The sequence below is a fragment of the Anabas testudineus genome, chromosome 14, assembly GCF_900324465.2.
Source record: "Anabas testudineus chromosome 14, fAnaTes1.2, whole genome shotgun sequence".
Lineage (NCBI taxonomy): Eukaryota > Metazoa > Chordata > Actinopteri > Anabantiformes > Anabantidae > Anabas > Anabas testudineus.
Genome location: NC_046623.1, coordinates 4,049,444 through 4,061,802, shown reverse-complemented (window position 1 = coordinate 4,061,802; position 12,359 = coordinate 4,049,444). Strand labels below are relative to the sequence as shown.

The 12,359-nt window shown below is 41.2% G+C and overlaps 1 protein-coding gene across 8 annotated transcripts in view; it reads left to right on the top strand.

Annotated features, from left to right (window-relative positions):
• The window catches only part of LOC113171031 (vacuole membrane protein 1), a 56,056-nt gene extending 44,001 nt beyond the window's left edge, over positions 1 to 12,055 (top strand). For 7 of the 8 annotated variants that reach the window (XM_026373399.1, XM_026373398.1, XM_026373393.1 and 4 more), the window contains 2 exons: positions 7,964 to 8,066; positions 9,219 to 12,055. In XM_026373399.1, coding sequence (XP_026229184.1) covers positions 7,964 to 8,066; positions 9,219 to 9,362 — 247 coding nt within the window. In that variant the 3' untranslated portion in view covers positions 9,363 to 12,055. Of the gene's footprint in view, positions 1 to 7,963 lie in introns of all 8 variants that reach the window. The other variant, XM_026373396.1, reaches the window with a different exon arrangement.
• The last annotated feature ends 304 nt before the right edge of the window (positions 12,056 to 12,359 follow it).

Here is a 12,359-nt window from a genome sequence, read left to right as displayed (position 1 = left end):
GATCCTTTACTGTAAGCCAATTTTTGTGGTTAATAGCATACTGAGGGGCTCAGAAGGTGTGCACAAAGATCTGAATGTAATTGTAGCTTTGATGAGCAATTGTGTGTGTTTGTGTGTGCAAGAGGTAGACACAAAAAGAGGGAGAGGTCAGATGTGTGTCCCAGGTGTCATATTTTGTGCCTTTCAGGCACAATGCGTATACCAGGACTTCCTGCTGTATTCATCCCTGATTCATTTGTTTTCGGTCCTCAGTCTCACACTCTACACCACACCATGTGCTGCTTGCTCATCAAATAATTCCTACACATGCTCAGGCCAAGGCTATGAAATTACTAATGTATTTATTCATTAGAATGACAACCAGACTTTATGTTGTTTAGGAAACAGTACACCATTGATTCATTTTTAGAGCTCATTTATCAGGGGAACACAACGTGACCTAAAGCTCTGAGTCAGCTTCATCCACTGAAGTGTATTGTTTTGTTAATTCCCATGAACATTGTAGTGTGTGCTGTAGTTCCACCGGTTGTCATGAGTATGTGTCTGCATCTGTGTTCTATGAGAGGCTATCCTTGACAGTCCCTGACTCAAAGGCCAGCTGGGCAGCCCTCACCCTCCCTGCTCTGCTTCCACCACACCTCAGTCAAAACAGACAAATTGTCTCCCATCAGTCCAGTTCACAACAGTAACAAGTTATGCAGAGGGAGGAAAGATAATGAGGGTTGTTAGTGATAATTCCTACCAAAAATAAGCTCTGCATTGTCCAGTTGTGAAGAATCTGAGTAAGGCCTCAGCCTGAAAACAAGAGAAAGCATGAATGTTAATTATGAGGAGGCCGCATTTCTCTTGCTTTATCCCAGACGCATTTGCTTCTTGATCTTTTTTTTTTTTTTTTTGTCAAACCTCAAAGTTTTATCACAGTTAAATTATTACTACACTGTTAAGGGATTTTAAATCACATTTTTCTTTGTTGGGAAGCAATGTAACATTTTGTTTTTGTCTTGATTGAACATTTCTTCAGCAATGTTCCATCACATTAAAACTTACTATGCACACACACAAGAACTTTCACTTGCATATGGCTCCTAACCACAACCTTTACATAACCTAGTTCGTAAACTCACGTGAAAGCCTATACAATGCCTGTTTAACTGAGCAGAAACTATAAATAAAGAATAAGTAACTATAATCACAATTTTACTATTTTGCTTCTGTGGTGCACAAACTTTGTTACAAAAAGGTTTAATTGACCTTACTGCCTGTCTAGCTCCTTGTTGTTTTGTAAAGCAGTTACAGCAACCAAAATATCACATATAGATCTAAAGCGGAAGCTATACATATCGTTGTGGCTTTTAACAGGTACGCAGTAACCTATGTGGTTGTCTGAACAGCATGTCACAGCATATGTGAACCACACAACCTCCATACAGTCCCACAGCGTACTGTATTGTTAAAGTCCTACACATAAAAGTTTGTTCTCACTGGCTAACCTGCAGTGTTGGATTAGTGACATACAGAGTGTTTATGGGACAGTTGAGCTTCACATGGCCTCAACTCCTCATTTATTCCATGTGCCATTAATTTTCCACCCGACGACCTTGTTTCTTTGTTGTGTTTCTACCCTTTACATTTATTAACATGTCGTAATGTGTTCACTTTACCCTTCTTGTATGTATCTGTTGTTTTGGTTTTCCCATTTGGGACTAATAAAATGTCAGTTTAAATAGAAACACAGTAGGTGTGGTTATCACCAGTTCATTAGGTGTTCATTTGAAAAGAGGACTAGACGTCCCATAGAAAACAATGTCACCATAGATCCCATTTGGTGACTGTTCCCCCAAAACATGACATCACAGGATGGATGGAGACACTCTGAGTAACCTACGTCTATTTCCAGCCTGCCTGTCGCTGCCGATCTGCAAGTAGCAGTGTGACTTGTCTGGATGTGTCTCCACTCACATCTGACTCAGTGAACAATCATTTCTCACCACTGAAAGGGTCCAAGCCTGGTTACCCAGTGACCCAGCAACTCCACACACCTACACACCCAGACCAAGAAGGTCTGTGTGGGCATTCCGACCCGAACCTGGGGGGTTGTAGAGGTTGGTGGGCTGTTTTATGTGGCTGTCTGGGAAGTGAGAGGAATAATAGACTGCTATAATTGGTGCCCCTGATTTCCTGGCAGCACTGCGGGCACTCAAAAGGATAGCATGTGTCCGAGCTTGTTTATATATATATATGTGTGTGTGTGTGTGTGTGTGTGTGCTGGCTGACATGGATGGCTGTGGAGCGGGATGTGATAAACACCCTGGGCAGGGGGATCTCCGTCCAGGAGTGGGCTCCATGCTTTAGTGGTGAAGTCACAGGGAAACAGCTCAGTTGAAATGGAGGAGGAACTGACACGCACGCACAGGCAAACACACACAGATATTACCTTACAAAATTTACAACATGAATCAAAATATTCCTTACAGTTAAAACTCCCCCTCCTCCCTTAATTCCATTATTTCATTATTCCAACACTTAATAAAATCAAACTGGAGCAGTAGTAATTTATCAAGCCATGAGCTGATAAAAAAAAAAAGGACTCAGTGTTTTGTACAGAGATGGTGTAGAGGTCAGAGTTTCAGTACCTCATGTCGTAGTGCCGCCTAACCACAGTGTGCATGTGCATCTTGCAGTGTCTCTCCTGTTATGTTAGGTGTGAACTGTGGCCCTGTGGAGCGTTGGGTAACATTAGCGATTGCCTAAGCCAGTTGTTGTGATGATGTCGTAACCAGTTGGACCTGGCCAGGGTTTGGCTGTCATGTGACCCCTTGTTCTCTATCATCCCCTGCCTGGAACGTCAGGGCACGTGTGTGTGCCTGCGTGTGTGATCTTGTGTGTGTGCCTTTGGAATTTCATTAGCATAAAGAGCAAGAAACTGTGAATTTTTACAAGCATGCATGTGTGTGCCATTGGAGGTAGCAGACATCAGGAGGGGCAGACAGGTCAAAGGTTGCCTCTGATTCATGGCTTGTGGAATTTGGCTTTCACAAAACTAACACAGGACGTCTAAACACGCTCCTCATTCTGTGAACAGGAGCAGGAAATGATAGTTCAATAAAAAATGAGAGGCTCGCAAATTAACCCTTCAAAGCAATAATCAAGCTGCAGGAAATTAGATACGTGGGAATTTCCCTTCAGATCTACTTGTTTTTGTTTATCTCTTCAATCCTTTCTTGATTATTGATCAAGTTAACCAATTTTCTTGACAGATAGTACACAGTTTCAAATACTGGCTGTTGTAGTTTTATTAGTGAAAGTTATGTGACAGAAAAAAATATTTTTGCACTTAAGGCTAGAATGATTGCTGATAGACTGCCCGAGTTGCATTTCTATCCCTCAAGACCAGACCCGATGTGATTCATACGTACTGTGTCGTATTCTTAAACATGCAGATTTGAAGCTGATATTGATGATATTGTTCTGTACCTAGAATCTGCATCCCAACAACAAGTGTTCTACTTTGAAAGATACTAATATCGTATGTGCTAACTTTTTTTGTTTTGGCAAAAGTAGGTGGCTGTGCTCTTAAGAAATATCTGTCACGTGTAAGTGTGAAGATTTCCTTTTTGTGGTTGAGGGGGAATATTTCTTCATACCTTATCCTTATTTTTTTAGCAGTCGGAGGGGATCTGTTTGTGTTGATGAGAAGAATTGTAGTTTTCCGTGCTAGATATTAAAGAAATCTTCTTTCATAACCTTTTGATTTTTAATTTCTTCTTCTCTCTATTCAAGAAGTTTAAATTAATTTTCAATGTTTAACATATACAACATTCATATATATATATAATACTGTGTGTGTGTGTGTGTGTGTGTGTGTGTGTGTGTGTGTGTGTGTGTGTGTGTGTGTTCTCTAATCTAAAACTAACTTTGATTGTAAAGTGCAGTAATAGGCAGAATTGTTGAATTTGAATTTGCCACAAATTTTCAAAGACTCCTGTCTTGTTCACATGTTTATGTTGTACAGATGCGCCATGCGACCGCACTGAGTGGGATTTGGAAAAATGGAAAAAGTGACCAGTTTTTAGGACAGTGGTGGTGCTGTGGTTTCTCCTTTATCTCTGGACGAAGGCTGTTCATGTTAAAAAAGAATGATTATAAGGTGCTCGGTCACTTTGAATCCGTTGTTGAATTCATGTTATCCTTGAACAAAGAAATTGTGCATGGTATCAACTTTCTGTCTGTTTGAACTGATACACCCAAAGAAATTCAAATAGTTGTTACCTCCATCATCAAAAGACTAAACTCAGCTGTTTGAGCTGCTGATCCCAAATTCCTATCTCAAATATTCAATCATGTAAAACATTTTTCCCTTTGACTTTCTTAAAATACCTTTTCTACAAATTAGCATTTGATTTATAAACCATTGTGTCAGCTTAAGTTGTTCAGCTGAGGGATTAAAAAATCAAAGTGTCTTTGTGGTATCTTATAAATCACAGCATTTTACTTTGATTGCTAAATTTCTATCATTTTTAAAGATATAGATGATCTTTAGTGGAATTTATTTGATGGAGTCACAGTCATTTGCTCTTAATTACTAGAAGCCTACACTTTACCTATTTATTTATTCATTAATAACTTAACTAGCACCCACACTGCTTATATTTATAAATGCCTGCAGTTATTTAATTTATATTTACATTGTGGATAATTAGTCACATACATATACTGGGAATCATTTTATGAGCCAAGTAAGTGAAGCCACTTATACGTACAACTTGAACAACTTCTGGAAGTAATTTAATCAATTGAAAAACAACAGTTATAAAGTTTGATAGGATCCACACATGAAGGGTTTTATAGCTGTAAAACTAGCTACATTTTAAGAGATTATTGTTATTGTTATTATTCTAACTGTCCCACATTTTTCTCTTAAGAAGAACAAAGTGAGAAAGGTCACATTTTATGAATCTGTGGACATTAACTGCAATCTTTTTAATACTTGACAATAAATATATATTGTCCACATATGTTTTTGGATACATACCCGCAGAAAAGAGGATTGCCATACAAAATACTTTAAGGCATAGCACATTGTAATTCATACACAGCTTAGATTCAGGTAAAAATCATGGTTACTTGTTCTCATTTATTGCCATATTAATTGAGGAAAAAACCAAAGACAAAAACTTTAATTGAATGTTATTTTAAGCTCATTTATATATTTCAGCTGTTTCAGCTGATTAATTAAAATTGGAGACATGAATATACAAGCTTCATTTTCATCATAAGCAGTGTATTTTGTACATTTAATTACCAAATAATCAGAACTAGCATGCCTGCTGTTCTGTGGGACCACTTTATTGATTTTAACCAAATTTTACTCTTCATAAATATAGATATGATCACTTTGTGTTGTTAATCAGCCTTTTATTGTTAAAATAGAAATTTGGCAAGAGTTTATAGAATGTAGAAATTAAACTTTGTCCTTCATATAAAATGATGCTTCAAATAGATTTGTTCAAACTTATTTATTTTCCTGTTTCTCAAGGCCACATTATTTACAGGTTTCACATAGGAAAACATATAAAGGAGGAGTTTTCTTTTACTCTCACTGAAAACATATTATTTTAACTAACCACTTGTCAAGGTTTGTCCAGTAGCTGCTGAGTAAATAGTTCAGGCTAAGCGTTTGCTGAATCACATCTTATGACTGTTATAAATTTCTGCTTCTGGCTGTTTCCTTTCTCACCAACTCAACTCTGAAGAACTCACACAGTAGTGTTATAAATTTCCCTATTTTTACTGAGCTTTTACATCCGTTACTATATAATATAGTACTATTTATTCAGTCAGAGCATGCACAAGTTACACAAAGGTTTCATGTAATTCCAGTGAACAGAAATCTACTTTTATCTCAGACTAAAAAAGAAATCATCTGAACTCCTCTTTACACACTCAGAAAGATGTTCAGCACAGGTACTCACGGATAAATTATAAACACTCAGTAGGAAAACAGTTCTCACAACACGCTCTGCAGAAAGTGAAAATGTATTCCCAAAAAGCACAAAACCATCAGCTTTTTAATAGAAAGAGCCAGAGAGAGTCCTGACTCTGAAGCATTAAACCATGTTTTAGACTGCTAGCTTTGAGCTTCTTTGTTGGTGGATTTGCCCAGGCTCATGACTCAGTATTGCTCATCGTGTAGGAGATGATTTGCCCGCCATTTCTGAAAACTGCTTCTCTCACTCTTTGTTCTTGCCTGTTTACTTTAATATCCTGCAGTGGCGTATTTCTCCACTGTTTTCTCATATTTTCTTTTCTTCAAACCCATATTTGCCTTATCAACCAAGTTGTGTGTTTGTAAATTAGTTTGGTGAGTTTCTGTGTGTGAAGATGATAGGAATTTTGTTTAGTGGGGGATGGGAATAGGAGAGGCTTTGTTTCCCTCCAAAAAAAAAAAAAAATCCCAGTTTGATTTTTGATACCATGTGCCTTAACCATGTTCTGTTCTGAAATTTAAAGCGTGATCCATCTGTTAGACTTCCTGTCTGCTTTACACCCATTCACACGTAGGATATCCATTACCTGGGATAAAGTTAATCATTACTAAAAGGCTTCCTTGTTGTAAACTCAATCTTTTAACACAGTCTGTTTTTTTTCTCACAATAACATAGGTGTGTGTACGTGTATGTGTGTGTGGAGGTGGGGAGGGACGGAAATGGCTTGCCTCCTTCAGCGAAAGTTATCAGCTATAAACTCAACCGTATGTGACATGACTGCCCACACAAACCTGCCTGAAAATCTTTGATGTGTCTCTGAGCTTTGATGATGCCTCCCCAGCATGAACACAAATATTTTGTATGAGAGCAGCATAAGAAATGCTTTAAAACAATTGTTGAAGGGATGGAAGCGATTGTGCAGTGAAGGACTTTACTTCGTATTTATTTAGTGATTAATTACTAACTTCAGCCCAGGGATGGGCCACAGATTTGCTGCTCCATGGCTTTCTCTTCAGTCTCTCGTGTCTTTTTTTCTGTGTGTGTGTGTGTGTGTGTGTGTGTAAGAGGATGGTAGTTGTGTGTGTGTGTGGGGGGGGGGGGGGGGGGGGGGTTCAGTAGTGTAGCTTGTAGGCCTAGTTGGTGGCTAAATCTTGTAAAGAGTTTCCTAATATGGGCCGTCTTACAGGAGCACCCTCCCCCTGTAGGCCACCCCCCCCAGGTCTCAGCCAGTGATGACACAGCTCTGGTACGACTCACTTCCTCATTAATTGGTTGAAACCAGTTCTTACAGGAACCGCCTATGATAAATGTGAGAGTTCTGAGAAGTCATTCATTTCTCCTCGCTGCAGCGGCAGAGGAGGCACTGCAGGGGAGTTGAACGAGTTCACCGATGTGTGTGTGTGTGTGAGAGAGAGAGGGAGAGGAAGCCGAGTCTGTGTGTGTGAGGAGAGAAGAGGAGAGCAGAGCTAGAGAATGTGGGTGACTACTGCTGCGGCAGCTGCCGTATGAGGACCAGCCAACTTTATCTTTGTTTTTATTTATTTTTTATAATTTTTTTTTTTTACTTTTTTGCTTAGTTTTTGAACAGAACTATTTTCTGTAGTTGTGGTACAGTCTGTACTTTTTTCTGTATGTTTATGTGTGTGTGTGGTGGGGGGATGAGCAGTGAAGGGATCGCACTCGTTGCTCTCTCCGTCTTTCTCTCTTCTCGGAGAGAGGAAGTAGGGGAGACCGACACCGTACAGGAGATAGGACGGCATGCCTCCCTTTGTTGCTGTCCTTGGGCTGGTGAGTAACAATGATGTGACGTGATTTGTGCCCCCCACCCCTCCCGTTCTTCCTCCTTGTCTCCCCCCCCACCCCCTCCGCCCCACCCCACCCCCTTTTCTCTCTTCTTCCTTCCCTCCCTCTTTCCCTCCTTTTCCTCTCTTCCTCCCTCCTTCTCTTCTTCCCCCTCTTTGTGTTGGTGGAGGCAGAGCTGTTCCACTGCTGGGTGCGGCACTGCAGAAGCCCTTCAGGGAGTACTTGGAGGCCCAGAAGGCCAAGCTGCACCATCGCGCCGGAGAGGGGATCCCAACTGTAAGTACAGGGGCCTCAGCCCCCAGCTCACAGTCTCTATTCATTCATGTGTGCGCGCCAAGAAAAGAACGCAGTCCCCTTACTTTTGCTCTTTCTCCACTCTTTATTCTCTTTATCTGAGCCTTGCTTTATATTATTGACCCATTTTTCTTAAAGGGCACAATTAATTCTGTTTTCACTTTTATTACCTGTAGGATTTTCTTCCAATTAATTTAGAATTTGAAATTTATTTTTTTATCTATTTATTTAATCTTTACTAGAGAAGTGTTGATATCGCTGAGTTTACTGGAACCTGTAGTGATACAGCAGATTAAGGTTGGTTTACAGTTCAGAGTGACAAGAGTACGTTAGCGCTGCACTGGATGAGCTAGAGGGAGGGAGGAGAAAGAGGGGAGGAGGAGAGGGGCCAGTGTGGGGTCTGGCTCTACTCGTTGTATTGAAGTGTACTACTGTAGCGTGGGGCGTGCTGACTCATGCTCCATCTTACCAATTGGGAGTGTGTGTGTGAGTGTGGTCACTCCCCTATGTGTCACACACACACACACACACACTTGCACCCAGTGCCCCGCCTGAACCCAGCACTGACTGTAGATCGGGGCGGGGGCCCCCCCTTTGCCAGTGACAATCCATCAAAACCCCCCTGTCTAGAACAAAAAGAGCCAGTTGTAGCTGTAGCCTATTTCTTTCAAAGCTTTTTTTCCCTCCTCTCTATTTCTTACTCGCTCTTTCTCCCTCCTGCTCTTAGTGATTCATTGAAAACAATTTTTCTTTTTTTGTGCTACTTACTAGGAGGGAAACAAAAAAAAGGATAGACTTTGAGTTGCACAAGGACAGATTAAGGCATTTCTAGAACAATGTTCCTTTTTTCTTGTAACTTGAGCCTCCTGCAGTTAGAGAAGCGAGGCAATTTAACTTGGTGGAGGCAAGCTGCAGGCTGGGGTCAGTGGGGGCGTTAGGAGGGAGGACGGTGGGGGCTGCTGCGTGTTTTATTACCCCTGATCTCTATCTGTCCTACACATGGAGCTGGATCCCCACCTAGCCTACAGCATCAGGAGCAGAGGGGAGAGCAGGGTGTGGGGTTAAGGGGGGTGGCCTTCAGCTTACTGATCGAGCTCTTCTCTCTCTCTCTGTTCTCTCTGTGGTTCCTGGCAGGAGGAGAACTGGCTGTCGTGGCTCTTCGAGAAGATTGTGGTCATCATGGTATGCTTCTTTGTCTGCTCCATTGTCAACTCCATGGCCCAGAGCTACGCCAAGCGCAAGCAGCAGAAGAAGTACTCGGAGGGCAAGATCGAGTAAAGGCGAGCTTGCAATGTCCGCGAGTCATCAACTTTAGAAGCTTCCACCACTCTTTACCTCATTGCTGCTCTCCCTTCTGGCTGATACCCCACCATTATCTGAAGCAAAATATCAGCCTCCATCTGGTTTCTCTTGTTATTGTAGCAACATGTTAATGTTGGAGTTGGACTTCCACTCACTTGTTTTTAAGGCTTTGCATTTGGTAGTGATTTCCGCGTGATATCCACTTAAGGTAGGTGCTTTCTGGTTGCGTGTGACTGCGTGTAAACTGTTGTGTTGTTCCAGCGTCCCAGTTGGTGCTTTTAGCAGCTCCTGAGCTCATGAGAAGAAGCTGCTCGCATTAATTCTCCTCAGTGAGGCCTTAAGCTGCACTGTTTGTTTCACTAGAAGAATCTTAAGTATTTGATGCATAGTCACTTTCATTCATTTGTTTAATTTGAATAAGCTACAGTTGTTAGTTTTGATTATGCGTGTGAAGTTATTTGCTCAGCAGCCTACGTATTTATGACTTACAGTATGTACATATATTTGTTAGTAAGTTATTCTTTATATATTACAGTTAAGTTGATTTGTTGTGCAGTATTGGTTGTAGTTAAATAAGAATAAGTAAATGGACTGTAAATAATCTTTAGAGCCATTGCATTTCTACATATTGTAGCATACTAATTCAGCTGTGCAGATGTTTCCGATTGTTTAGATGACAAATTGCTTTGTATGTGCCATAAAGTTGATTTTAGTACTCTTAGTTGAGAAATGATAAATCGGTCATGAATCACTCTGCTGGTCCCTTTGTCTGCCCTTATTGTTCTGCTTCCAGGAAGAGAGCACATGAGTCAGCCCAGGGCTACTTTACCAGATGCAGCCATGTATTGAATCAGACCGTGTGTGCGCGTGTCTGTGTGAGAGATGCAGATAGTAGGTTGAGTTTGCATGGTTGCTCTCTCTCTTTCATTTTTTATGGATCAAGGCAGATTGTGCTCTACTAATAGACTAGGAGTCTGGCTGGAAGTCTTAGTATGGCAGTTTCTTTAACTTCGACACGTCTTTGTCATGGTAAGTGATTTCCTTTGTCTTCACGTGTCCATGGAGTCTTTTTATCCCTTTTCACTATGGACAGAAAGCCCATGTTTGACACGACATGAGCCGCACCTAAGACCAAACTCTGCATTTTTTATGACCTAAACTCCTGGCTTTTTGTATTTTTATTTTTTGCTCACTGGAAAACGTCAGCTGGCTCTCGATACACGCAGTACCGTCTTTTTTCCGTAATTGCCAGTAAAATGTGCTATTTTCTTCTCCCACTCTGTACCGCTGCTGTGCTACGCTGGACTGAGCGCAGTGGGCGCTAGAGCAGGCAGAAGCAGGAGGGAAAAAAAACCCTCAAGCACACAGTGAAAAGCGTCTGTGCCGTTACCTCAGCTGAACCTTCGAATGAACTCGTTGCACTGCCCTAGTCACAGAGCCAGGAGACGAATCACTCGAGCAGATTCTAAACAGAGGGGTACTGTTGAGCGGGTTTAACCCTGCGCTCTGCAGCAGCTCTAGTCAGAACACTCACCTCTCCTCTTTTCCCCTGTCATGGTAAGTAGGATTAGGATTTCTTTTTTCATTGTTGTCGTTTCTGTACATGCATATGTCTCAGGCATGTTCGTCACTCTCTCGGCCTGTCAGATAGCTTATCAGACTGGTGTTGGCTGTTAAGATTGCAAGGCGACAACAGTCTGTAGGCTGTCTGACATTTCGGGCTCTTTCATCTGACCAGCATACTGTTTTGTCCTCCTTCTGTTACTGTCATTGTCTCAGTTCCCATTTAGAGGTGTGTGCTGCGATGTCACTTCCCTTTATCCCAACCGCTTGTGAAACGTCGGGGACATGGGGCTATTGTTTATTTCCTCCATGCTGACGTCTGTGAGGGTTTTTATGTGGTTTTATGTGGGGAACTGTGTTTTCACATGTTTGTAAATGCAGATGTAGTGATGTCAGTAGTATAGGCTACTTCTGTATGTGTCTGCATACATGCATATATATGTGTGTGTGTATGTGTGTGTGTGTGTGTGTGTGGTGTGAGTGAGAGAGAGCTGACTTTATCATCTTGAATTTCCAGAGAATCCAGACAGTACACACCTTATTGCAACACATCACATTGTGACAGCCAGTCCTAGGTATGGTACACGCAGTGCTCACCCAGCTCCCCCCTTCCCTTTTACACTTCCCTCTTTTCTTTTCTCTTTTACTGAGAACTTTCTTCAGTTGCTCAATACATACTTTTTGTAAGAAGCTGCTTTTTATTTGAACACCTCAAAGGCCACATATTGCTAATTATACAAAGCTGAAAATCATTGCTTGGCCAGTGAATACTTTTGCCGCAAAGACTCTTTTATTTGAGATTCTTCGTTTTTTTCTACTATAGTAGAAGAAAAGAGTAAAATGTTTTCCTGGTCATAAAAGAAAAATCATTGGATAACATTGGAATGGCTCGCTGGCTACAAGAGTGTTTTTCTTGGCTGTTTCAGGATGTCCTGTTCCATAAGGGAGCCCCCTTTTGGCATGTCTGTCTGAATGCGTGTGTGCATGTTTGTCTAGAAATTCAGTATAATATATTTCTGTGTGTAAGTGCTGGGATTTCTTGTCTCACAAATGCCTGTACCTGTTTTTTTGCTGCTTTCACTATAAATAAAGTCTGTTAAAAAGAGGATTGGTGTACTGTTCATTATGTGATAAGTCAGGGTCACACTGGGCCAGTGTTGACCCACAGGCCTCCAAAGAATCTCACATGTCAGAAAGAGGGACAAGGGGGATACTGAGTCCATCACAACTCTGATTTCCCTGTCTAGTGTTTCACATTCAAACAGTTATCACGTTACTGATTTGCTCTCTCCGAACTGACATCAGCTCCATTTCACATTTCCCTTTAAGCCTTTACCTTAGTTGTGAGTTGTGGATACACTTAAGCTCTTACAGCAAATTAAAGCTGTATTTAAATCTAATACTCTTACA